Raw genomic sequence first — 27078 nt, 5'->3', positions numbered from 1 at the left:
GCTTAGGCCTTGCCTAAGCCAGAAATTCATCACTAAAACAAAGACAGTGCACGTTGATTCACGAAGCAGTCCCCCTCCGGTCATCCTGGTCACCGTGGGAGCAGCCTCTCAGGGTCTCCACTCCACACCACACCCAGGTCACTGGGTAATAAAAGGTCAACGCTTTCTTCCCTTTTTAAGCACACTAATCTATTATCCCAATGACTTAAAACACAAGCATTTGAATAGTCACTGTTTTTAAAATTAATATATAATGTATTATTTGTTTCAGATGTACAGGTCTGTGAGTCATCAGTCTTACACAGTTCACAGCGCTCACCATAGCACATACCCTCCCCAATGTCCATCACCCAGCCACCCCCAGCCCTCCCACCCCCCTCCACTCCAGCAGCCCTCAGTTTGTTTCCCGAGATTAAGAGTCTCTCATTGCTTCTCTCTGGTTTCGTCTTGTTTCATTTTTCCCTCCCTTCCCCTATGATCCTCTGTCTTGTTTCTCAAATTCCTCATACCAGTGAGATCATATAATTGTTTTTCTCTGATTGACTTATTTTGCTTAGCATAATACCCTCTAGTTCCATCCACCTCCTTGCAAATGGCAAGATTTCATTATTTTTTTGATGGTTGCATAATATTCTATTGTATATAGTTACTTTTAAGAAAGCAAGGGAATCCTTGCTGCTCTCTTTCCTTTCCCCTGGCTTCTGGAGAGACCAACAAGTGAGTGAGGAGCCAGGGTGGTAGCACCATACCCCAGGCCTCTTGGAAATCTGTTGCCAACAACAGGTGGCATGGATTCTTTAGAGTAGCAGTTACCAGAGTATGGTGTGGGGACTGCTGGGGCTCTGAAGACTTTTGTATGATAATTCTAAAATATGTTCGCCTTTTTTCATTTCCATCTTCTCAAGAGTCTACATTAGAGTTTTCCAGTACATGACATGTGATCTCACAACAGAATGAACGCAGAAGCCGATGTGAAAATCTGACTGTTTTGTGAAGCCAGACATGAAAGAGAGTTACAACATCTGTCTCCTCACTAAATTATTTCTGCTTTGGAAAATAGTCCGTTTTCCATTAAAAACATATTATTTACATTAACATGCCATGAATTATTTTCATTTTTAAATTAATCAACAACTATTTTTTAATTTTTCAGTTTTAATCTCTAATATAGTAAACATTGATAGATACAACCCACAGAAAAAATTCTTTGGGGTCCTCAATAACTTTGAATTGTGTACAGGTTTGAGAATCACTGCTCTCAAGCATTGCTTCCCCAGGAAAACTGAGTAAATGACAAGAAAACAGTACTACAGACAACATGCGGTAACAGAAGACTTCTCTTGGTATTTATTAGCTTCTTTCTCTCTTCTTTTTTTAACATAAACAAGAAAAATCACTCCTAGCTTACAAATTACCTCTTTTTCAGATAAAATAAAGCCACCTTTTGGGCTATCCAAGTCACTCCAACCTCCCTCAGAACAAACAAGAGGCAGTCACTATAAAAATCAGAGGTGTGGGATGTTGTTGATTTTTATGCATTTGCTCGGGTAATCCTGGGTAAAATGTAAATTAGTCTAGGCTGTAAGCCTATTTATTCTCTTAGGCCCAGAAATTACAGTCCGCTTGTGTTTCTTGGCACTATTTATCCTGATCTGTCTCCTCTATTAGAAGATGAGCCTGATGGCAGGGACGGGTCTCGCTCCCAGTATGCACAGCATCTACTCCAGGCCTGTCACATGGAACCCTCATCCCCTAGAATGACGTCATGTCATCTTGCCTGGTCTGCTGCAGTCACAATGGCCTCTTGAACCTCTGAGAATCCTCAAACACCTCAAGCCCTCTCCCACTCAAGGGTTTTGCACCTGCTGTCACCCCAGCCTAACATTCTTCCATCAGTTACCTGAGGGCTTCCTACCTTCAGGCTTGTGCTCAGCTGTCACTTCTAGAGAGGCTCCCCAGAGGGTGGTAGGTGAAATGGCTCACCCCACCCTAGCCCCATCAGTCTTTACACCCTTACCCTGTTCACTCGTCTTCACTGCACTCACCACTGCCCAACATATTATGTACCATATTTTGTTGATTTCAAGATGTAGATTTGTTTTCAGATTTTAATACAAACAAAATGGAAGATGTCCTAAAAATTAGTAGTGTCTTACAACTGCCTAGGGCCTGGACTGACACGACGTCCTTCTCCAGATCTGCGTTTGCTCCTACCAGTACTCACGAGGGGTTCCAACTGAGATGACCTGAAATAAGTTCTGTGTGAGGGTTTTGTTTAGATCACACTGGCAGAGTGAATTTAGACCACAAACTGGTATCTACAGACTCGTGGTTCATATTCTCAGGGGAGATATTTTTTCCACCTCTTACACAGTGCCAAGGTGGAGACATTCAAGGTTCCTTGCAATCCTTCTGTCTGGAAGGACTTTTTCTTAACTTTTTACTGAAGGTTTAGGCTTTTGGTATCCTAGCCCCATGGTGTGTGTGGGGGCGGGGGGTGTCTCTTATTAGACTCTCTACCTTGGGCATTTTCCCTTTCTTGGTAGTTCATAAAGTAACAGTACCTCTTACAGTTCATGGCAACTTAAGAGTCTATGAAATATGATGTATACTTGCTTTCTGTCTGCCCTCCGACTAGAATGTAAACTCCATGAGACCGGGGACTTGGACTGTTTGTTCATTAGTGGTATCTTCATTGCCTAGAACACTGCCAGATAAGTAGCAAGCAGGTGCTCAACAAATAACTGTTGAATGAATAAACAGGAGATGGCCCCCAAATATTTGTTGAATAAACAAATGAGTAAGTTAATTTTTGTTTGGGAGCAAAAGAGGAGTACTGGCATGTGAGACTACAACAGTGAATCTGATCATTAGCCTGACCTTACTGTGTATACATCTAAAGGCTATTCTTTGCCTTTGTGCATGCTACTTTGCACAAATATGGTTCTGCTTATTAAAAAACAATTCTAAACAGGACATGCAACAGCCACATAAATTTAATATTCACATTAGCATTTTACGCTCTGAAGCATCAATAAAGGGTGTTTTGGGAAAGACAAGTTGCAAATCACTTGATGCCAGTGATAAACCACGAAAAGGAAAAACTCCCACTGTAAGCCCTCTGGTGTGTGCTGACCCAGGGTAGGGAGGGCATCCCAAGGGAGGGGAGAGCCTGGCCGGCTGGGCTAGCCTCACTGGCAAAGAGAGCTGTGCCCTTCCAGTTCTAATATATACAAAACATAAACACTAGACTTCAGGAGTCATCTGGGCTGGATTTCTTTCTTCACACACTAGATTTTAGAAACAAATCTTTAACATTAAATCTCCTTTTTTCTAAGAATGTTGTACATTCTTCGCTCAAAAACTTTATTTACTCTTAGGAGGAAAAATCAGTTCTGTGCCAAAAGCCATCTCCTAAATATCCTTCAAATCACCGTGTACAGAAAAAGGGTGATGGCAGGAAGATGGAAAGGAGCTCCTCTCCTGGGATTTGACGAGGACAAGAATTGTCTCAAATCATCAAAGCCTTGGGGAGGCCTTGTCTTCTAAAAGGAATGTTATATAAATAACCTAGTAACTCTAGGCATGGAACTCAAAACCTTTCCAATGTGACTTCTGGGAACGAGCTTTAGAGTAGAACAAACCTAAAGCTCTATAAACTTGGGAAATTTTTCAATTCACGGTTTTGTTTTCCTTATCGTAAAGAAAAAAAAATACCTATTTCAGTAGGGCTGTTAGGAGGATTACATGATATAATACATTTTAACACCTAGTACGGTATTGAGCAAATAGAAATATTCTGTAAAAAGTTAACTATTTTATTATCATTATTATGGAGAAAAATTCAATAAAGTATGGCTATATATCACCAACTATGTTATTATTACATTAATCACTATTTTCCATCGTCTGAATTCTGGGGGGAAAACAGTTTTATTCCATATTAAGAAGAAAGAAGTTCTACTGAAGAAATAACCGATTGGGGGCACCTGGCGCTGGCTGTCAGTAGTGCATGCGACTCTTAATCTCAGTGTCGTGAGGTCAAGCCCCACATTGGGCATAGAATTTAAAATAAAATTTTTAAAAAATTTTTAAAAAGAAATAACATATTGTTTAAATATCTTGACATTCCTCTCTTCCCCCAGGCACCAACTTTGTGTGAGGCATGGAGACCACACTGGTTCTACTGGACAATATTGTGCCACAAGATCAGTTGGACTATAATATCTATTAACTCCATGATTATCTATTACTCCAAAATACAGGTTTTTGTTAATTATTCCATTAATGTTTCACGTTTCCACTTATTCCAGAGCTCAGTATAACTCTTCCCTTTCTGCTATACACTGTGGTATCAATGACAGTAGGCAGATGAAATGGATGGAGCAGGAAATTAAGACTAACAATCTGAAGGTCATCATAATGGTTTAATCTAAAAATTAGACTTAAAAAAAAAAACCCTCCAAAAGTGTGTTTGTGTGTGTGTATGTGCATCTTATGGGTAAAAACCAAACAGACATTCTCTTCAAAGCCCACCTGGGATCCATCCATGTCTAATGTTTTAACATTTCAACCTGGGCTTCAGAAGAAGACAAATGAAGACACTACACTATTTGTTACAGTTTTGTTCTCTGAGAGTAAAGAAAATTTCATCACCTGAAAGAGATCTCACATTGCCCCTAAACACACTTAAGGGCTGACGAATGACCAAATCATCTATACTCTTCACTCCAACTTGTCCTCCCCCTTAAAGTCGCTGTCCACGCCTTTCATCAATTCCTATCTCAGAAGATAAGCGTCTAGGAGCCAACCAGTTGCTGCCCGTACCTACCTGTAAGGTGAGGAACAGGGTTCTGGATCAGAGGCCGAAGCCACTGCAGAGGTGACGTTGGTGTTTTCTAGATCTTCATTCTCTAGAAAATCATGGAAAGAAAAATTCAATATTTGAGAGGCAACACAATCATAATTACCTTGTATCTTGAAAAACAAAACAATCTGTCAGTTTCAACCAACTTTCTCTTTCCAAAAATATTCTGGGCATCCACTTCTGAGAGGCCCAGTGCATTAATTATTCAAGTCCTCACATCCAAGTATTCTCAGACCAGCATACCCCATTCATGAAAAAAATACATTCCTTTCCAAAACAAGCCCCTACAAAATTCATTCTAATTCAAGAATCACATTTCTCAGGAAGCATATGGTTAAATTAGGCAAAACATAGAAGGCCGAGTGAGATTTAGGATGAAATGCACTGGAATTCAGCATCACAGGATGGAGTGTCGCCTCTACATTCCATAAGCTCACGTCACTGTAGCTAGGGGAAAGGATTTTTGCAATTTCTTTCACTCACTCATTCACCAGTGACTTATTGGAGAACTGGTAGGTAGCTTCACAGAGTATATAGGTGAAACGCATAATAAAGGCCATGTTCCCAAAGCTCACAACAAGCCTACGGCTGCCATTTTGCAGGTAAAGACACTAAGGCACAGAGACAGGATTCAAACCCAGGCAGTCATGCTCCTAACCCTCAGGTGCTACTGAGTTTTATGGTTTATTGCTATAGCCTTTCCTTGAGCATTCAGAAAAGCATATGGTTTAATGTATTTAGACAGGCCCTGGCTTAACCTCCTCTAGTTAAGACCACAAGAAACTGAAGCCCAAAGTCCACTTCTCAGTACAAAATACAATTTAAATGAAGTAAACCGCAAACACTGCAAATGTCAGAGTTTGGTAGCAACATAAAAGTGCAAATGATGGGCAAATATTTGTGATCCAACTTAAATCGAGTCTCACTTTTTTTTATATGTGAAAAGATTATTTTTCATCAACTCACACTCTCGTAAGTAGAAAGACCTTAGAGCTTATGCCACCCAATTTTCCTCCTGTGACATAATAGAAAATATATACATTAGTCTCTGCCCCCAGTTCCTGGCACAGAATCCTGAAAATCCTGATGATTTCCTAAGTGAAAAGAGCACTATGAGCATGTTTAATTCTTTGACTCTGTCTGGTTCCTGACACAGAATTCCTAAATCCCTTGGATCTTCTCTGGTGATAGAAGTGTCTTTTGTTCCAAAGAGGTGACTCTGGGTGGGCTCCTGGATGGGGGCTGCTCACCAGAAAGACCAAGCCATGATCAGAGGCTTGGAATTGTCAGCCCCACCCCCCCATTCTCCAGAGAGGGGAGTGGGGCTGGACATGAAGTTAATGATTGATGACACCGATGTGATAAAACCTCCATAAAAATCCCCAAAGTACAGGGTTTGGAGAGCTTCTAGGTTGGTGAACACATCCATATACTGGGAGGGGGACGTACCCCAACTCCGAGGGGACAGAAGCTCCGGCACTTTAGGACCCTCCCAGACCTTTCCCTCTGTGTCTTTTCATCTGACTATTCATCTGTATCCTTTCTCATATCCTTTAATAAACTGGTAAATGTAAGTATTTCCCTGAGTTCTCTGAGCTGCTCTAGCAAATCATTAAATCCAAGGAGGGGGGAGGTCATGGGAACCTTCAACTTATAGTCAAGTCAGACAGCAGTTGTGGGTAACCCGGGACCTACTACTTGAGACTGGCATCTGAAGTGGCGGGGGGGGGGGGGGCGCTGACAGTCTCATGGGACGAAGCCCTTAACTGGTGGGGTCTGACACTATCTCCATAATTCAGCTAAATTGTAGGACACCCAGGTGGTGTCACAGAATTGCTTGGTGTGAGGGGGAGAAACCCACACCTGCTGTCAGAAGTGCTGTGAGTGGGAATCGTGTGAGAGTGAAGGAGAAACTCAGGAGGATGAAGCTTTCTTTACACCTCCCAACAAAGGAACTGAATCTCAGACAATTGTCAGATGTTCCCCCATTCTCTGCTACTTGGTGAAGAGGCCCTTTCACCAAGAGAGAATGAGAATACAAAGTTCTTCCCTATGTTCACCTAAGTAGAATCTGCTTCCTAATAACCTCTGCTCTTTAATCCCTCCCCACAATATCCTTTCAAGCATTTACAGCCTGCTATCAACTTTCCTGCAAGTTCCTCCACAGGCTGACCATCTCCAGTTCTCTCAAACATCCCTCTGGCCTCCTTTTGTTGTTCCTCTTCGTTCCATTTGAAGTAAGGAGCTAAAATGGACAACTTCTTCAGATGTGTTTTAATCCACGCAGAGTACACTGAGACTATAAACTCTTTATAAGGACACAATATTTCTTTTTTTTTTAAGATTTATTTATTTATTTGACAGAGAGAGACACAGCGAGAGAGGGAACACAAGCAGAGGGAGTGGGAGAGGGAGAAGCAGGCTTCCCGCCGAGCAGGGAGCCTGATGCGGGGCTCAATCCCAGGACCCTGGGATCATGACCTGAGCCGAAGGCAGACGCTTAATGGCTGAGCCACCCAGGCGCCCCAAGGACACAGTATTTCTTGATATAATACTCTGAGTACTAGATTTTGTTTGTTTCCTTATATTTTCTTTTTTCTTAAGTTTTTACTTAAATTTTAGTTAACATACAATGTAATATTAGTTTCAGGTGTACAATATAGTGATTCAACACTTCCACAAATTACCCAGTGCTCATCACAAGCACACTCCTTAATCCCCATCACCTATTTAACTCATCCCCTACCCACCCACCTCCCCTCTGGTAACCATCAGTTTGTTCTCTATAGTTAAGAGACTGTTTCTTGGTTTCTTGGTTTGGCACTAGATTTTAACTGCAGATTTACCCTGTTAGCGAAATAAGTCAATCAAGATCTCCAGGGCATATAAAAATAAACTTAACTCCAAGCCCAGTCTCATCTGTACTCTATTTTTGAAACATTTTTGGAAAATAATTGACTTTTTAACTTTAATGCAGGGCTTTGCATATCTATTATTATTTATTTCAAATTAACTTTTTAAAATTATACTAATGCATGCTTTACTCATTGTAGAACAAATTAAATACGGATAAGAAAACATTTTATGTTTACCCTTCCAGACTTTCATATACAAATAATCCATTATTCAATGTAGAAAAATGAGCAAAAAGAAACAAAAAACAATATAACCAACCACAATCCCATTAGCCAAAGATAATCTTTGTTAACATTTTGGTGCATATCCTTTCAGAAATATATTTATATTTTATAAATATACATATATATACATATGTGTGTGTATATATATATAGAGAGAGAGAGAGAGAGATGTATATACATCTATATGTTTATATATTTTGCCCATCTCCAGTCATTAATTTTGTGTGGGGCACGAAGACCATAGGTTCTATTGGAAAATACTGTAACATGAGTTGACCAGTTGGGACTATAATACCCACTAGCTCAAGGTTCTTTAACATACAGCTTTTCATTAATTATTCCATTAATGTTTCAGAGTTTCCACTCATTCTAGGGCTCAAATCTATACACACACAAACACACACATATATCTTTTTTTTTTTATCAAGATTTTATTTATTTGACAGAGAGAGACATAGTGAGAGAGGGAACACAAGCAGGGGCAGTAGGAGAGGGAGAAGCAGGCTTCTCACTGAGCAGGGAGCCCGATGCGGGGCTCGAACCCAGGATCCTGGGATCATGACCTGAGCCAAAGGCAGACGCTTAACGACTGAGCCACCCAGAAGTCCCCATATATATATATTTTGTATTTATATTTCTGAAAGGACATGCACGAAATGTTATTGAACATTATTCATTTTTCAGAGTCAATACAAATGGTACTATAACATAATTTTAAATGACTGTATATTATCCAATAGTCTATACTAAAATTTCTTTAACCAATCCTCAAGTCTCTATTGTCAGAGCTGGAGTTTGTTTCAAATCTTCCCCTATCATAGATGATGATATTATATTAGAGATGTCTACAACCCTTTTTTTTTAACATATACTGTATTATTTGTTTCAGGGGTACAGGTCTGTGATTCATCAGTCTTACACAATTCACAGCACTCACCATAGCACATACCCTTCCCAATGTCCATCACCCAGCCACCCCATCCCTCCCACCCCCCACCACTCCAGCAACCCTCAGTTTGTTTCCTGAGATTAAGAATCTCTTATGGCTTTTCTTCCTCTCTGGTTTCATCTTGTTTCATTTTTTCCTCTCTTCCTCTGAATTTGCTTCTCAAATTCTGCATATCAGTGAGATCATATGATAATTGTCTTTCTCTGATTGACTTATTTTGCTTAGCATAATACTCTCTAGTTCCATCCACGTCCTTGCAAATGGCAAGATTTCTTTTTTTTGATGGCTGCATGATATTCCATTGTGTGTGTGTGTGTGTGTGTGTGTGTGTATATATGTATATATATATATATCACATCTTCTTTATCCATTCATCTGTCAATGGACATCTAGGCTCTTTCCACAGTTTGGCTATTGTGGACATTGCTGCTATAAACACTGGGGTGCACACGTCCCTTCGGATCACTACATTTGTTATCTTTGGGGTAAATACCCAGTAGTGCAATTGCTGGGTCGTAGGGTAGCTCTATTTTCAACTTTTTGAGGAATCTCCACACTGTTTTCCAGAGTGGCTGCACCAGCTCGCATTCCCATCAACAGTGTAAGAGGGTTCCCCATTCTCTGCATCTTCGCCAACATCTGTCATTTCCAGACTTGTTAATTTTAGCCATTCTGACTGGTGTGAGGTGGTATCTCACTGTGCTTTTGATTTGTATTTCCCTGATCTACAACCCTTTCTTAAGAACTTCCCCTGTCCACAGCCTTGAAGGGGCAGTCCCTGTGACCAAGGTGTACTATGCTAGCCATCTTATTGGTTTTGGTTGAACATCTGCCCAAAAGTCAGTCCAATTCTCTTCCCCAAAATCTGGGGTTGGTACCACAGACCAAAACAGACTGTGAAGAGCCTCAGGTAAGGGACGGAACCTGCCATTTGGGAGAAACCTTCACAGGCCAAGTTAAAAGCAGATGACTAGGCACTGAAGACAACTGTTAGAGACAGGGAAATGATCATTCACGAAAGAGAAGTAGAAACAAGGGACTTTGGGGTCCAAGAGGAAAAGAGACACAGAAAATCTACCTGACCACTTTCTAATTCCCATAATGTCCGTGCTTCCTGCAATTGGATTCTGTAATATTTCTTTATGTCCTAACAGTAAGCTTGCTTTCTTTCTACTTTTTATTGTAAAATATATCATACATATAAAAGATGGCATGAAAAGGAGACACAAAGCTAAAAATGTTAATACCAATCCCTACTTAGTAATGAGGTAATTATTCATACATTAGAAGTCCTCTGTCTAATGCCCCTTCCCAATCATATCTCCCCATATTCTGAATTCTGAGTAAATTATTCCCTTGTCATTCTTTATATATTTTAGGTATATTAATTACTGCTTTGTAAAAACTTCTCTATTTTTCAAATTTTTATTTAAATTCTAGTTAGTTAAAACTTCTTTATTTTAGAAAATTTTAAATACGCACAAAATGAGAGAACAGTGGAACAGAGATTCAGGTACTCATTATCTTCTCAACAACATTTTACGTCTTGTTTCTTTTGTCCCTTACCTTCCTGCCCCACCACCACACACACAGTGGATTATTTAAAGCGAAGCGAAGACATCATTATATTCATTTAGAACACATCTCTAAAGAAAAAGACTTTCAATATAGGTATGGTACCATTATCGTTCCTGCAAAACTGGCAATTCCTTAGCATCATTTAATACGGAATCCACATTCAACTGCCTCCAATTATCTCAGATTTTTTTTTCTAACAGCCAGTTTGTTTGAAATCAGGATCCAAATAAGGTTCACGCACTAGATTTAGTTTATATGTGTCTTAGTTCTCTTAATCTATATCATTCCTCACCCCATTGTTTTTCATAAAATAAATCTGTTGAAATGAAAAGTCATAGGACCTGCAGATTTTCCCACATTCCGAATTTGGCTGACTGAATTTTCATGATTTCATGATTCTTCTATTCACTGTAATTACCTGTAAATTGACCTTAGATCTAGAGCTGTGCTAATACAGAAGCCATTAGCCTGTAGCTCAATTTAAATTAATTAAAATTAAATAAAAATTAAAATTCAGCCTCCTGGTCTTATTAGCCACATTTCAAGTACGCAATAGCCACAGGTTGCTAGTGGGTACTGGATAGCACAGAAACATTTTCATCATCAAAGAAAATTCTTTTGGATGGTGTTGACCTAGAGATTTAGGTTCAGGTTCAGTTTTGATCTCACAGGACTACTCCAGACATGGCACATGAAGTTCCTAATGCATCACATCAGGAAGCACAAAATATATGCTTGTCACAACTTCAGTGACGTAAAGATGGGTGAGTGGGTTCATGTTTTCAGCCTTATTTCACTTAATGGCTTTAGTAGCCATTCATGATCACTGTCTAAAATAGATCCATCATTTCATTAGAGACTAGAAAATGATTTTCATAATTCTAGCACCTTCTACATTTATGAGTTAGAATTCTTCTGTTAAAAAAAAAATCTCCTCCCCATCAACCATTTGGTTACTCTGAAGTATTGCTCACAAAAGAAAGGCAGGATAAAAAATTGAGTCTTCCCTCATTGTCAGAATACTAAGTTAGAATCATAGCAATCTCCATAAAATGATTTGGAGGTTTTGTAAAGTATTGTTAGAAACAAGCAGTTTTTAACATATTTTATGTGTTTCAAGTTTTCCTAGTTTTGGACATTGGGAGCTCTTTAGAGTTGGCTCCTGTGTCCGAGTAGTCTTGCTTATAGCAAAAGTTCCAAGCTCATCTTATAAATGCTCTGCCCCAGCCATTTCTCTAAGGAGTCCCAGTTCTTTCTGATGAGAAAAGGTATACACAGCAACCACATCAAAAAGGGAACCGTGAGAGGTGCCTGGGTGGCTCAGTGGGTTAAGTGTCTACCTTCGGCTCAGGTCATGATCCCAGGGTCCTGAGACTGAGCTCCACATCAGGCATCCTGCTTAAACGGGGAATCTGCTTCTCATTCTCCCTCCGCCCCTCCCACCCCACGCTCGTTCTTTCTCTCTCTCAAATAAAGTAATTAAATTAAATTTTAAAAAGGGAACCATGAGTTAATGGCTTTGCCTAATACATTCAACAGACCTTTACTGGGTCCCTGCTACGTGCCAAGCACCATATCCCATCCTGGGAATATAGTTAAATTAGATATGACTTATGCCCTTAAAGAGCTCAATCTACAGAGGAAGAGAAACTCATAAACAGACAGTTGTAATACAAATGTGTTATTATTTAGAATAGAATTATGCCCTTGATATCACAGGAACATAGGGGGTATTTAATTTAGGGAAGAAAGGTGATCAAAGGACTTTTCCTGAAAGATATGGCAATTATGCTATCTTAAAGAAAAAGTAGGACTTGGCCACAGGCAAGGGCATTGAAAAGGGGCATTGCAGGTAGAGAGGATTAAATGAGCAAAAGCAAGAAGACGCAAAAAAAAACCCACCATGGCATAACTATAGAACACTGATGAAAAAATTAATGAAGACACAAAAAAATGGAATGACATCCCATGTTCATAGACTGGAGCTTCACACCCATATTAGGGGCGCCTGGGTGGCTCAATCGGTTAAGTGTCTGCCTTCAGCTCAGGTCATGATCTCAGGGTCCTGGAATTGAGCTCCATGTGGGCTCCCTGCTCAGCAGGGAGTCTGCTTCTCTCTCTGCCCCACCCCTCTCCCTACTTGTACCCTCTCTCTCTCCCTCTCTCTCAAATAAATAAATAAAATTTAAAAAAAAAAGGAAAGAAAGATTACAAAACTGGAGATATCATACTTCCTGGTTTCAAAATATATTACAAAGTTACAAAAATTAAAAGAGTATGGCATAAAGACAGACCTATAGACCAATGAAACCGAGTAAGAGTCTAGAAATCTATCTATACATATATGATCAACTGATCTTTGAAAAGGGCACCAACAATACACAATGGGGAAAGGATAGTCTCTTCAACAAACTGTGTTGGAAAAACTGGATATCCACATGCAAAAGAATGAAATTGGACCCTTATTTCACACCATACAAAAGTAAACTCAAAATGGATTAAAAACATGAGACCTAAACTATAAAACTCCTAGAAGAAAACATAGGGGAAAAGCTTCATGGCATTGGTCTCACAACAAAGCTTCATGATTTTATGGATATGACACCAAAAGCACAAGTAACAACAAAAATAGACAAGTGGGACTACATCAAACAGAAAAGCTTCTGCATAGCAAAGGAAACAATCAACAGAGGAAAAGACAACCTATGAAGTGAGAAAAAATATTTGCCAACCATGTATCTGAAAAGAGGTTAATTTCCAAAATAAATTTAAAACTCCCATAACTCAATAGCAAAACAATCCAATAACCCAATTTAAAAATGGGCTTAAGACTGGGATATACATTTCTCCAAAGAAGACATCCAAATGGCCAACAAGTATATAAAAAGATGTTCAACATTACTAGTCATCAGGAAATGCAAATCAAAACCACAAAAATGAGATATCATCTTACACTATTAGGATGGCTATTATCAAAACAACAACAACAGACAAGTATTGCAGAGGATGTGTAGAAATTGGAACCCTTGCACCTACATGAGAATGCAAAATGGTGTAGCCACTATGGAAAACAGTATAAAGATTCCTCAAAAAATTAAAAATAAAATTACCATATCTTCTACCAATCCCACTTCCAGGTATTAATCCAAAAGAATTTAAATCAGTATCTCAAAGAGATATTAGCACTCCAGTATTTCAGTGTAGCACTAGTCATAACAGCCAAGGTGTGATAACAACCTAACTGTCCACTGACAGATGAATGGATAAAGAAAATGTGGTAAATACATACCATGGAATATTATAATATTTTTTAAGAGAAGGAAATCCTGCAACATGTGGTAACATGGATGAACCTTGAGAACGTTATGCCAAGTGAAATAAGCCAGTCACAGAAGGACAAATATTGCAAATTCCACTTATGGAGGTATCTAAAATAGTCAAACCCATAAAATCAGAGAGTAGAATGATGTTTGTCAGGGCCTACAGGGAGAGGAAAATGTGGAGTTGCTAATCAATGGGTATAAAGTCTAAATTATATAGGATGGGTCAATTCTAGAGACGTGCTAGAATTGACCCATCCTATATAATTTAGACTTTATACCCATTGATTAGCTGCTTCAAGTTTAATGGTCTACAGATTCTGGATTCTAATCTCTTTTCCCCTTTGGAAATTGATACAGAGGTTCATTTCTAGTCCCTGACAGTCCTCAAACAGCACACAGTTACAATTGCAGGTTCTTTCAGGACCCTGGATGTAGTAGTCACCTGTGGATCTTTTGGCTTTCAAATACTCAACCTTCTCCTGGAGGGGACTGACTTTGTAAACAGTACACAATGGAAGTCAGAATGGAAAATCCTTTTTCCAAATACAGGAAGTTAGGGACGAGGCACATGACCTAAAATATCCCCACCAAGAACTGGAAATAGCAGTGGCACAAAGGAGGGAGAGAATGCATCTAGTGGCAGCCAAACAGCCTTCACCAAATTGTTCTTGCTGCTTAGCCTCTGGACCAGCCTACTCTTCAGCTTTCCAACAATGTGGTGAGCCTCCTATATTCTTCCAATAATCCATTTTCTGCTTAAGGCAGCCCAAATTAGTTTCTATTGCTTGTAATCAAGAACTCTGACCAAAAGACCTGGATAGCATTTGCTTGGATCCAAAAATCTGAACTTAAAATAGTTAGATATCCTATCTTCGTTCTGATCATCTTTATTATTACAGCCAAGACCCAGTGTTTCCTTAGTGATCCTTACTGTATGTCAACTACTTTCTGAGCATTTTGTAGGCATCATCTTTTTGATTCCTCACTGAATCTCCCTGAATTGCATAACCATTGAAGTTGATACTACCATTACTTTTTTATCATTCAAGAAATTGAAGCTCAGGGCGCCTGGGTGGCTCAGTTGGTTAAGCGACTGCCTTTGGCTCAGGTCATGATCCTGGAGTCCCGGGACTGAGTCCCACATCGGGCTCCCTGATCAGCAGGGAGTCTGCTTCTCCCTCTGACCCTAACCCCTCTTGGGCTCGCTCTCTCTCACTCTCTCAAATAAATAAATCTTTAAAAAAAAAAAAAGAAATTGAAGCTCAGCAAAATCAAGTAACTTGCCCAAGATGGCCAACAAAAAGGAATAGAACTGACAGGCGTTCAGGCAGTCCAAGTCCAAAGCTAGCACTCTTAATAACTATATTACACAGACTCCTCTTCAAATCTTTATTGTGAAATATTACACACAGAAAAGTACACACAAATGTGCAGCTCAATAAATTATCACAAAGCAAACACCTATATAAACTACTACCTAGGCCAAGAAACATCATTCCCAGCACTTTACAAGCCTCATTTAATGACCCTCCCAATCATTACTTGTTCCCTTCCTCCATAACCACTGTCCTAATTTAGGGAATCATTTTCTTGCTTTTCTTTATACTTGGGCCACCTAAATATGCATTCCTAAATAGTGTTACTTTATTCTGCCTGAATTCTATATAAAGAGAAATAATGCAGAATATTTTAAGACTAGTTTCTTTCACTCAACATTATGTTTGAAAGATTCAACTATGTTGTTGTAGGTAAGTTTGTTTTCATTGCTATATAATATTCCATGAATATACCATAATTTATCAATATACCATTGATGAAATTTGGGTTCTTTCTAGTTTTTGGCTATTATGAATGATGCTGCTATGAGTATTTTTGTTCATGTCTCTTGGTACACATGTGCACGTATTTATTTTGTATATAAACCTAGGAATGGAATGGTTGAGTCATAGAAATGATAAACATTGCTAGACAATGCCAAACTATTTTCCAAAGGGGTTGTACCAAATATGCACTCCTGCTGGTATTGAGGAACATTCCTATTACTCTGTACCCTTTCCAATACTTGGTCATATTAGTTTTTATTTGGGCCATTCTGATTGGTGTATGCTTTTAGTTTGCATATCACTGATGACTTATGTTTCTTGACCATTTGGAAATCCTCTTTTATAAAAGGCTTATTCAAATCTCTTGCCTATTCTACGGTTGGAGTGTCTTTTTTTTCTTTAATCAAATGATCTTTTATTGAAGTATTTTCCTTTGTAGTCCTCAATAGCTGGGCATTCCACTGTACCACTGTTGATGTCATCTATGACGTCATGAGGGTGGCAGCCTTCAACATCACAGCCCACAGTCTGGCAGTCCCTAGGGTCTCTTTAACAGTTCCAGAGAGTTCTCTAAAGATGGGTGTCCCATCTGTCCCGCAATGTCAACAATCTCATCAAAACTGGTATTTCCATTGTACTTAATATTTTTCCGCTTCTTTCTATATCTTGGCAGTTCCTTCAGGGCTTTGATAATGAGGGCAGAGGCAGAAAGTACCACCTCAATTTGGACCTGTCTGTCCTGAATGGCCATCTTCACTGTAATCCTCAGACCCTTTCCAATCACCAGTTGCTTGCCTAGGTCACCATTACCCTTTTTGGAAGAAAGACTCAGGAGGCCAATCTTGGGGGCCTGGGCAGACAGAGCACCAACTACCCCACTGGTACACTTCAGGTAAATGATTTTTATTTTATTGGGGTCGAATTTAGGCAGCACGGTGCAGGCAGCTGGTGTCAGATGAACCGGGTTAAGGACAGCCAAAGAAAGTTGCACCTTGGCCACCTCCGAGCCAAAAGCTGAAAGCTGGATTGTCTTTTTATTACTTATAGAAGTTCTAAATACGAATCTTTTGTTAATTACATGTGTTAAAAATACCTGCTTCTACTCTGTGATTTACCTTTTCACTCTTTTAATGGTGTCCTTTGGTGACGCAAAGTTCTTCATTTTAATTTGTCAAAATTTATCACTCTTCCTTTTTAGCCATTTGTATGTCCTGTTTGAGATGTCTTCCCCTACACTGAGGTCAATATATTCTCCTAGATTATCTTTTAGGAGCTTATTGTATTGCCTTTAACATGTTGGTATGCAATCCAACTAGAATTGATTTTTTTGTGTGTATGGTGTGTGAGGTAAGGATCAAGTTTCTTTTCTTTCCCTTCTTTCCTTTCTCTTGGGCTACTCAGTAGGCCCAGCGATATTTACCATTCTTTCCTCACTGCTCTACAGTACAGTCTTTATTGCAAACCAAAGATTTTGTTTCTAGGATTTTATTCCATTCCTACGGCCTATTAGACTATTCCATAAAAGCTTTAGACTAAATCTTGACACCTAATAGAGCAAATGTCTCCAACTTGTTTTTATTCACTCAAGTATTTTTATATATGCTATTTATGGCCTTTCATTCCTCTATATATTTTTTAGAACCAGTTTGTCAAATTTCCATGCAAAAACTCCGGCAAAACCCTGCTGGGATTTTTTTATTTATATATCAAGTTGGGGAGAACTGACATCTTTACAATATTGAGTCTTTCAATATAAGAATATATCTTTCCATTTATTTATTCTTTTATTTCTCTCAATAACTATAGGGTTTTGGCCACAGAAACAAGATGACAAAGGGGACATCATCATCTGGAAAGTGTTGCAATAAGACATTTACATTGTGCCACCACTGTGGTTCTAAGGCCTACCACCTTTGGAAGTCGACCTGTGGCAAATGTGCTATCCTGCCAAGAGGAAGAGAAAGTATAACTGGAGTGCCAAGGCTAAAAAACAAAATACCACTGGGGCTGGTCGAATGAGGAAGCTAAAAATTGTATACCCCAGATTCAGGCCTGGATTCCATGGAGGAACATCACCTAAACCCAAGAGGGCAGCTGTTCAGCACCCAGTTCTTCCTAAGGATTTCAACAATTAATCACACAATAAATGTTCTGGTTTTTAAAAATAAATAATAATAATAATGTATTATAATCTTCTGCACAAAGACTTTGCATGTATTTTGTGGGATTTATTCCTAGGTATTTGAACTTTCTTTACTCTATGGTAAATAATATTTTCATATATTTTTTAACTTCACTGCTGGTTTAGGTACACTTCATTTTATTGCGCTTCACTCTATTGCACTTTGCAGGTATTGCATTTTTGACAAATTGAAGGTTTGTGGCAACCCTGTGTCAAGCAAGTCCATCAGCACCATTTTTCCAACAGCATTTGCTCACTTCATGTCTGTGTCACACTCGATAATTCTTGTAATATTTCAAACTTTTTCATTATTATTGTATTTGTTATAGTGATCTATCATCAGTGAATATACCTCTGCTAAAAAGCCCAGATGACGGTTAACATTTTTTAGCAATATTTTTTAAGGTATTATACTTTTTTTAGATATAGTGCCATTGCACATTTAAAAGACTACAATATAGTGTAAACATCACTTTTATATGCACTGAGAAACCAAAGAATTTCACTTCACTTGCTTTATTGCAATATTTGCTTTATTGCAGTGGTCTAGAACTGAACCTGCAATATCTCTGAGGTAAGCCTGTATATATAAACATAATGAAATTTTGCATATTGGCTCTGTACCCAGCAATCTGGCCAAACTTATTAGTTCTAATAACTGATCTATAGATTCTTCTGGATTTTCCATGTATATAGTCATCATCGGCAAACAATGGATTTAACAGGATTCTTTTCTAATTTTCATATATTCTTTTTCTTGCCTGACTCTATTAGCTAGAATATCCAATAAAATGATGAATATTAAGTAGTGAGAGTGGGCTCCCTTGTCTTATTCCCGATCTCAAGAAGAGAACTTTCAAATCTCACCATTAAGTTTGATGCTGGTTATAGGTTTTTTTGTAGATATGCTTTTTCTAATTAAGGATGTTTTCTTTTATTCCTACTTTGCTATGAGTTTTGAATCATATATGGAGGTTGAATTTTATCAAGCACTTTCTCTGCATCTATTAAACTGATCATTTTTATCCACTAGTATACTAAAATGGTGATTTACACTGACTTTTAAAGAATGTTAAAACCACCCTGCATTCCTGAAAAAACCCAACTTGGTCATATATATTCCTGGATTTAGTCTGCTAACATTCTGTTCATGACTTTTTGCATCTATGTTAATGAGTGAGATGAAACTGTGATTTTCCTTTCATCTGAGATCATTTTGATTCTGCCTGAAGAATTTAGTTATTCCTTAAGTGCCAGTCTTCAGGTGACAAATCCTGTTTTTGACTGTCTGAAAATATCTTTATTTAACCTTCATTCTTAAAGACTGTTTTCCTGAAAAAAGAATTCTATATTGGTATTTCTTTCAGTATTCTAAAGACGATCTAGCTTGTACTGCTCTGTGCAGAAGTCAGCTATCAGTCCAATTCCTATTCCTTTGAAGGCAAACTAATTTTTCTCTGGCTACTTTTCTCTTTACTTTGCTTTTATAGCAATTCGTTTTTAAAGATTTTATTTATTTATTTGACAGAGACACAGCGAGAGAGGGAACACAAGCAGGGGGAGTGGGAGAGGAGAAGCAGGCTTCCTGCAGAGCAGGGAGCCTGATGTGGGGCTCGATCCCAGGACCCTGGGATCATGACCTAAGCCGAAGGCAGACGCTTAACGACTGAGCCACCCAGGCATCCCTACAGCAATTTTTTTAAAAAGATATTTTTTTGAAAGAGAGACAGAGACACAGCACACGAGTGCGAGCTGGGGGAGGGGCAGAGGAAGAGTGAGACAGTCTCAAGCGGACTCCCTGCTGAGTGCAGAGCCTGACACGACTGGGCTCCACCTCACAACCCATGAGATCGTGACATGAGTAGAAACCATGAGTCAGACGCTTAACTTACTTGAGTCACCCATGCACCCCAGTTTTATAGCAGTTTTAACTTAATGTGAATCTACTGTAGATTTCACTGTACTTATCCTGCTTGGGATACATAGGGCTTCTTAAACCTGTGCATTCCATTAGCTTTGGAAAATTCACAGCTATTATCTCATCAAGCATTGCTTCTGTCCATTCTTGCTCTCACCTTCCAGGACTCCAGTTATATAAATGTTAGACCTTTTCACCGTATCTTCTATGTCTCTTACCTCTTTCCTGAATTTCCCATTGTTGCATTTTTAAATATTTTCTTCTGGATATTTTCTTCTGACTTTTCTTCGGACCAGTTCACTATTCTCTCTTCAGACATAGTAACTTTTTGCTAAGCCTATCAACTGAGTTCTAAATTTTCATCTGTTTAATTATAGAATTTCTATTTGGTTCTATTTTTTTTAAGATTTTATTTATTTATTTGACAGAGAGAGAGAGCACAAGTAGGCACAGCAGCAGGCAGAAACAGAGGGAGATGCAGACTCCCTACAGAGCAGCGGGAGCCCTGGGACTCAATCCCAGGACCCCAGGATCACAACCTGAGCCGAAGATAGTCGCTTAACCAACTGAGCCACCCAGGCATGGTTCTATTTTTATAAATTTCAATTCTTTGCCAAATTTATCAAACTTGTCTTTTATCTTGAACATAATAAATATAATTATGTTTCAGTCTGTTGCCCCTTTGGATCGATTCATTCTATTGTTTCTTTTGATTTTTGTTCATGTTCTCTTCCAGGAATCTGGTTATTAATCAAATGTACCAGAAACTGTTCTCATAAAATTGTTTGTAGAAACAATCTGAAGCCTAATCTAAATAAACCTCCAGAGGTTTGCCCTTGCTTCTTCCACATACCTGGGGACTCTAGCAGCCTGGGAGCACCTTAACCCAATTTCACAAACTTAGATTTTTCTGAAAGTGAGCTGCACTCCCTGCAATGGCCTATTTCTAATTTGCCCTTACTTCCAGAACATGGCCCTTCATAGCTCCAACTCAGAGAAAAGGGAGTTCACCAGGGTTCCCCCTACTTGACTGGTTCTGAACATTCCTTGTTGCTTTAGTCCAGGGAGGCACATTCACAGCCTTGACAAACTTCCTCACTCAAGAATCCAGCACATGCCATCAGAGGAGAAAGGAGCCCTCAAAATGGACTCTCATCATTGGACTTCTATCTTTATACTTCGGCCCTCACACTGATTATAGCCTGGTAATTCTTCATTATCTGGCTAGCTCTCCAGGATCTTCAAGCAAATATTCACGTTGACAATTATTTTCTAATTGTCCCCAGTGGGAGAACTGATCCAATTACCTAAGCTGCCATTACTCAAAACAGAAACCAACACCACCACTTTACCTTTTTCAGTTTGAAAATACCTTACTGAATAAAATGGAAACAAAATAGAACTTTTAAAAAGTCTGCCTTCTTGGCGCACCTGGGTGGCTCAGTCATTAAGCGTCTGCCTATGGTTCAGGTCATGATCCCAGGATCCTGGGATCGAGGCCCGCATCAGACTCCCTGCTCAGGGGGAAGACTGCTTACCCCTCTCCCTCTGCCTGTTGCTTGTGTTCCCTCTCTTGCTGTCTCTGTCAAATAAATAAATAAAATCTTAAAAAAAAAAAAAAAACTCTGCCTTCTTTCTGTCACTGGCTAACAGTATCAGTTCATCTAAGTGGTGGTTCTATCCCCCTTTGATTTATCCTTAGACAGAAATGAAATTAGCACAAAAATAATGAAAAACCGTGGATTTAAAGAATAACAAAAAATTGATCCCTAAAGAGATTTACAACCTATACTTCATAAAAAAAAATTTCATCTGAGAGAAAAAAGCCCAGAAAGGGTCAGTTCCTGATGAGCAGAAAGGCAAAAGAGATGTATAGAATGTCTCTTACAATATAAGCATAGTGAAGAATCTCATGATACATCTGTGTGTTCTTTTTTTCTGAACAGATAATATATCCACATTATTCAAAATTCAAGAAGTATAAAAGTATACAGTGAAAACTTCCACCCACCTCAGTCCCCACCACCAAAAGCAACCAATGTTATTTGGTTTTGTATAGTCCCCCAGAGTTACTTTATGCACATAAGTGTGTGTGTGCATATATATTCTTTTTTATACAAATAATAAGCATATTAAACACACTTTTTTCCCATTTATATCTCAGAGATCTTTCCATAACTATATATGAAAAGTTTTGTCATTTTTTTTCTACAGCTGATTAAAATTTCATTGGCTGGATATTCCATAATTTATTTAACCAGTTCCCTACTGATGGACATTTATGTCCTTTCTAATCTTTTACCATTATAAACCATGCTATAAATACTTTGTGTCTAAATCGGCACAAGAATAAGGGCACCTGGGTGGCTCAGAGGGTTAAGCGTCTGCTTTCGGCTCAGGTTATGATCCCAGGGTCCTGGGATGGAGCCCCATATCGGGCTCCTGGCTCAGTGGGGAGCCTGCTTCTCCCTCTGCCTCGCCCCTTGCTCATGCTCTCTCTCTCTCTGTCTCAAGTGAATAAATAAAATATTTTTAAAAATAAATAAATAAATATGCACAAGAATAAATCTAGAGGATAAATTCCTGGAAGGAATGGATCAATGAGAGCATATACTGTAATTGTGATGGATATTGACAAATTGCCCTCCACAGCATTTGTATTAATTTACACTCCTAACAGCAATGTATGAAAGTGCTTGTTCCTGCACACCCCTACCAACATAGTGAGAAATCAAACTGCCCAGTGTATATATCATTTCCATGTCCCTTAACAAAAATTAGGTTGAGCATTTTTCATATGCTAGGAGCCACTTCTCCTAAAACCTTAACAGCTTAATGTAGGAGGAAAAGAGTGAAAAGAGATAGTGCTCTTGATTTTTAGGGTTAAAGGTATATGCTAAATTATGTAAGAACTACTGGTAAAACAGCTTGTAACAGGATTCAGAGAGGCAGGAAGTAAGAAAAGGAGAAAGAAATACTTAAGTTTATTTCCAGGAGTATCAAGTGTGGAAGATGCAGTCCTCTTGTAGAGAGAGAAGACCATTACAAACAGCTTGTTGGGTTTCCTAAATTTAGTGACATTTATACCACTATAAAGAAGAAAAAGCCAATTTTTCTATAGAGTGCTTTTAATATGTCAGCCAAATATAGACCAATTCTACAAGTATTCCGAGAAGAGACTAGAGAAACCAGGACTAGTTTTGCAAATTTAGATGGTATATGGGAAAATGTTTTTTTTTATTTTAATGGGTATGTATTTATTTTAACATGTATTAGGAAAAGTTGATACATCAAAATAGTAATAGCACAGATATCATTTAGAATGAAACAAAATTTTAAATGTCATTTTAAAGAAAAAATAGTAACCAAATAATTTTGGAATGTATTCTCTAACGTGGCAAAAACCATGACGTGTTACCTGCACGGCCAAAGTCTTAGAAACAATGAACAGAGAAAGGAAAACGGAAGCTCAAGAATAACTAAATTTATAGATTATAGCCTCTAAAGCAAGGTGAAGAGGAAAGAAACTTTCCTATGATTTATTTTATATTTGACAATATTTAAAATATTAGTTTTCTTTCTATGTTACCAGCATTCTGATCATGCTACAGATTTAAATTTATTGTGTACTTTGTACTTTCTCTACAAAGAGAACAAAAACAGGTTTTTTCTAAAGCATTTGAATATCAGGTCAGAGTTCTTCAGAACAGGTCTCATAGGACTTCCCCTTCACTAAACAGGCTGCAGAGATAATTAGCCTGGCCTTTTAGATTCAAGGGCAGAGGAACAAAAAGCAGGTTATGTGGTTATAGACTCAAGACGCTTAAACAAAAAGAAACTGGCTGAGTTTATATTCCAACCAAATCCCGAAACCACGTGATCCAATTTCTCATCAGTCCTTCTGAGTGAAACCAGCTCCTCAGTGGTCATTCAGATTACAAACCTTGCCTTATACTGTCATGGAATGAATGATGACAGGACTAACTGGCTATCTCAACACCACAAAAACACAACCACTATCAGAAAAAAGAAAAATTACCACAGGCAGACAAATTTATACTATTTTGATATAAAACTACAATAGAAAACCAAAAAACCATAAGGGCTCTTTGGCATAAATTTCCATGCTTTTGCTCCATCCACTATGATAGCCACCAATGTTTATATTTCAATTTAAATTGAAATAGCTACAATATGCAACATTTCCATCACTGCAGAAAGACTAATCACGGTGCTCTAAGACCTACATAAGAATCATGACAAGTTAACCTGACTTGTTTCCAATCCTTAGCATCTAAGTGCCTTGATAGCTCTCACAGTCATTTACACCAAACCAATTTCTAATGCTAACTTCAAGGTCATAACAGACTTTGCCCTTTATTTTCCACAAAGCTCCCTAAACTTAAAAAAGAAAAAAAAAAGTCTGTTCTTAAGTGATGAAACATGTATGCCTCAGAGAGTTTCACTATATAAAGAGTGACATCTCTCTCCTCGTGGGGCCTGAAGGACCCAGGTGCCCCAAATAAGAGACTATTAGAAACAATTACAGTTCACAAAACAGTAAGAGTACTGTGGTCACCGTAAAGCTGAGTTCAGAAGAACATAAAGAAGTTTCCTTACTTCATCACTAAAAACTTCAGCTAACAAACATGAAGACACTCAAAAGGTACTCTCTGCAGAGAATATTGTTTAAAAAAACAAGTTATGATTTCTGGATAATTATAAATTCCTGCTTTGAAGGAACAGGATACACTGAAAGATCAAAACCTTTTTTTTTTTAATCAAAACCTTCAATTCAATAACAGAATGCCCAAACTCACTTTTTTTTTAAAGATTTTATTTATTTATTTGACAGAGAGAGAGAGTGAGAGAGGGAACAGAAGCAAGGGGAGTGGGAGAGGGAGAAGCAGGCTTCCCGCTGAGCAGGGAGCCCGATGTGGGGCTCGATCCCAGGACCCTGGGATCATGACCTGAGCCGAAGGCAGACGCTTAACGACTGAGCCACCCAGGCGCCCCCAAACTCATTTCTTATTGCTGTTTTCCCTCTAGGAGAGGAATGGCAGAAACCTCCTTCAATTTCATTCTATCTCAGGCCTCTATTGTTTACTTACTGGATCATTTTCTAGAGGAAGGTGGCAGAAGAATCCAATCAGACTCCTAATTTGAAGCAGTTTTTTAAGTTTATTCCCCAGGTTATAAAACTCTGAGCCAAGCCAGATGCATGATTTCCGCACTGCTTTGGAAATCCAGCTTCATGCTAACCCCACATTTCTCAACAGCAGCACTGCTGACACTTGGGGCCAGATCATTCTTCGTTGTGGGGGCTGCCCTGTGCATTGCAGGGTGTTGAGCGACATTCCTGACCTCTACCCACTAGATATCACGGACAGCCCTCCCCCACCTCCCCAGCCGTGACAACCAAACCATCCCCTGAGCATCCCCAGGCAAAATCGCTCCTGCTTGAGAACCACTGCTTTAACCCAAGGAACATTCTTAATTATCTCCACCCTAATTCTTCATATGCATTTGGTGCTCCTCCAAATCTCTGTGTTGAGACTTTGTCTCTCAATCCAGCAAATATTTATAGGACCTCTAGGACACTACATCAAGGGCTCTAGAAGATAAACAGAGGAGACAGATTCTGTCCCTCCTCTCAAGCAGATTTCTTGGGGGAAAGTACATAAAGAACTGTAATAACAGATACTCAATTATATAATGTTTTGAGTTGCTGATGTTTGTTCCTGGGGTACTCTCATCTTACCACACTAAAAATATCTTGAGGGCAAAGACCATAACCTGCCCTGGAATACCAATACTGGATCAATAGCCAATAAAAACAAATGATTGTAAGCTTCATGAGAACAAGGTGACAGTTTCATACAGAGAGTAAAATCACCACACTAACTTGGGCAGATAAGTTAACCTCTCTCAGCTGTAGTTTGTTCTTCTATAAAATGGGGGAAAAGGGACACCTGGGTGGCTCAGTCGGTTGATCTGCCTTCAACTCAGGTTATGATCTCGGGGGTCCTGGGGTCCAGCTCTGACTCACTAGGGCTCAGTGGGGAGTCTGCTTCTCCCTCCGCCCCCCTCCAAACCACTTGTGCTCTCTCAAATAAAATCTTCAAAAATAAAATAAAATGGGGAGAAAATGACTGCTGACAGGATTAAGTCAGATAACACAAGTAAATATCCACTCTCTGGCACAAAGAAGCATTCAATTAATGTAAGTTATCATTACTATTATTTTATTAGCAACAAATCATACCTCAAGGGGAAGAGTGTGCTCTGGGCTACAGTAACAAGCCCCTACAGGACAGAAAAAGAAACCAACAGTCACCCTAAGGGCAAGAGGAAGAAAGTAACCAGAAGTATTTTTATCTATGTCCTGGGGGAAAAAAGTGACTGCAGGACCCAATTAAAAGGGGGGGAGGGGAGGAATTCACTCTCAGAGACAAACCCACCATCCTCCAATATATTTGACTATTCTTAGTCAAAATTTAAAATGTTTGGGTTTGTTTGCCATAAGCACACAAGGAGCTTAAGGGGAAGTAAAAAAAAAACACACAACACTCATAAATATTGACATATGCAAGGGACAGATGTTTATGAGACTCTTGAGTGTTCGTCTGCTGAATCTTTTAGGAATTATGCTTAAAATTTCTATTGCTGTAATGTTAAATACATGCCATCAATTTTGAATATACTACAAAGCATAAAAGTTCATATAAAGGAAAAATGGACAAAAATTGTTATATGTTTTAAAGTAAGAGAACATAAAATCACGGAGGAAAGCTGGGTGATTCAAAGGTGTGTGTCTGTGTGACTGAAGCAGCGCTAGAGGATGGGAGATATTTGGGCTAGAAGTAAAAGATGAGAAGAATCACCACCATGCAGGAAGACACACATCCAGGAACACCTCTGAGAGCACACAGAGTTGAAGTGAGCAAAAACAGATCTTATTCTCAGAACAATGAATAACAACACCAGTTATAGTGTGTCCCGGGGGAAGAGGCACTGAAACTTCAGACAGTGACGCATGTAACTCTCCTGCCAATCTTATTAGGCGGGTACTGTTAGTACCCACATTTTTACAGATGAGGAGACTGAGACAGGGAGAAGTGACTGGCCCAAGGTCACTTAATCAGTACGCTGAAGATTGAGACTCCAACCCAGGCGCCCCGCACCACCTCTACCACTATAGCTGATGGTGTCTATTTTCATTTCAGATTTGGAAAATTAATTTCTACTTGCCACTTAGTGAAACCAGTTTTCTCCCCCTACCCTTTGAATCTCCATGT

General features: G+C 38.9%; 1 protein-coding gene and 1 pseudogene across 1 annotated transcript in view; one reads left to right on the top strand and one right to left on the bottom strand.

Annotated features, from left to right (window-relative positions):
• The window catches only part of TMED8 (transmembrane p24 trafficking protein family member 8), a 40483-nt gene that overhangs the window by 12380 nt on the left and 1025 nt on the right, over positions 1-27078 (bottom strand). The window contains exon 2 of the mRNA XM_027569192.1: positions 4832-4913. Within this exon, the coding sequence (XP_027424993.1) occupies positions 4832-4913 (82 nt within the window). The remainder of the gene's footprint in view (positions 1-4831; positions 4914-27078) is intronic.
• Positions 16372-18077, top strand: LOC113908775 (annotated as a pseudogene).

Source organism: Zalophus californianus, chromosome 6 (assembly GCF_009762305.2).
Source record: "Zalophus californianus isolate mZalCal1 chromosome 6, mZalCal1.pri.v2, whole genome shotgun sequence".
Taxonomy (NCBI): domain Eukaryota; kingdom Metazoa; phylum Chordata; class Mammalia; order Carnivora; family Otariidae; genus Zalophus; species Zalophus californianus.
The sequence above is the reverse complement of the archived record's forward strand: the minus strand, read 5'-3'. Positions and strand labels throughout refer to the sequence as shown.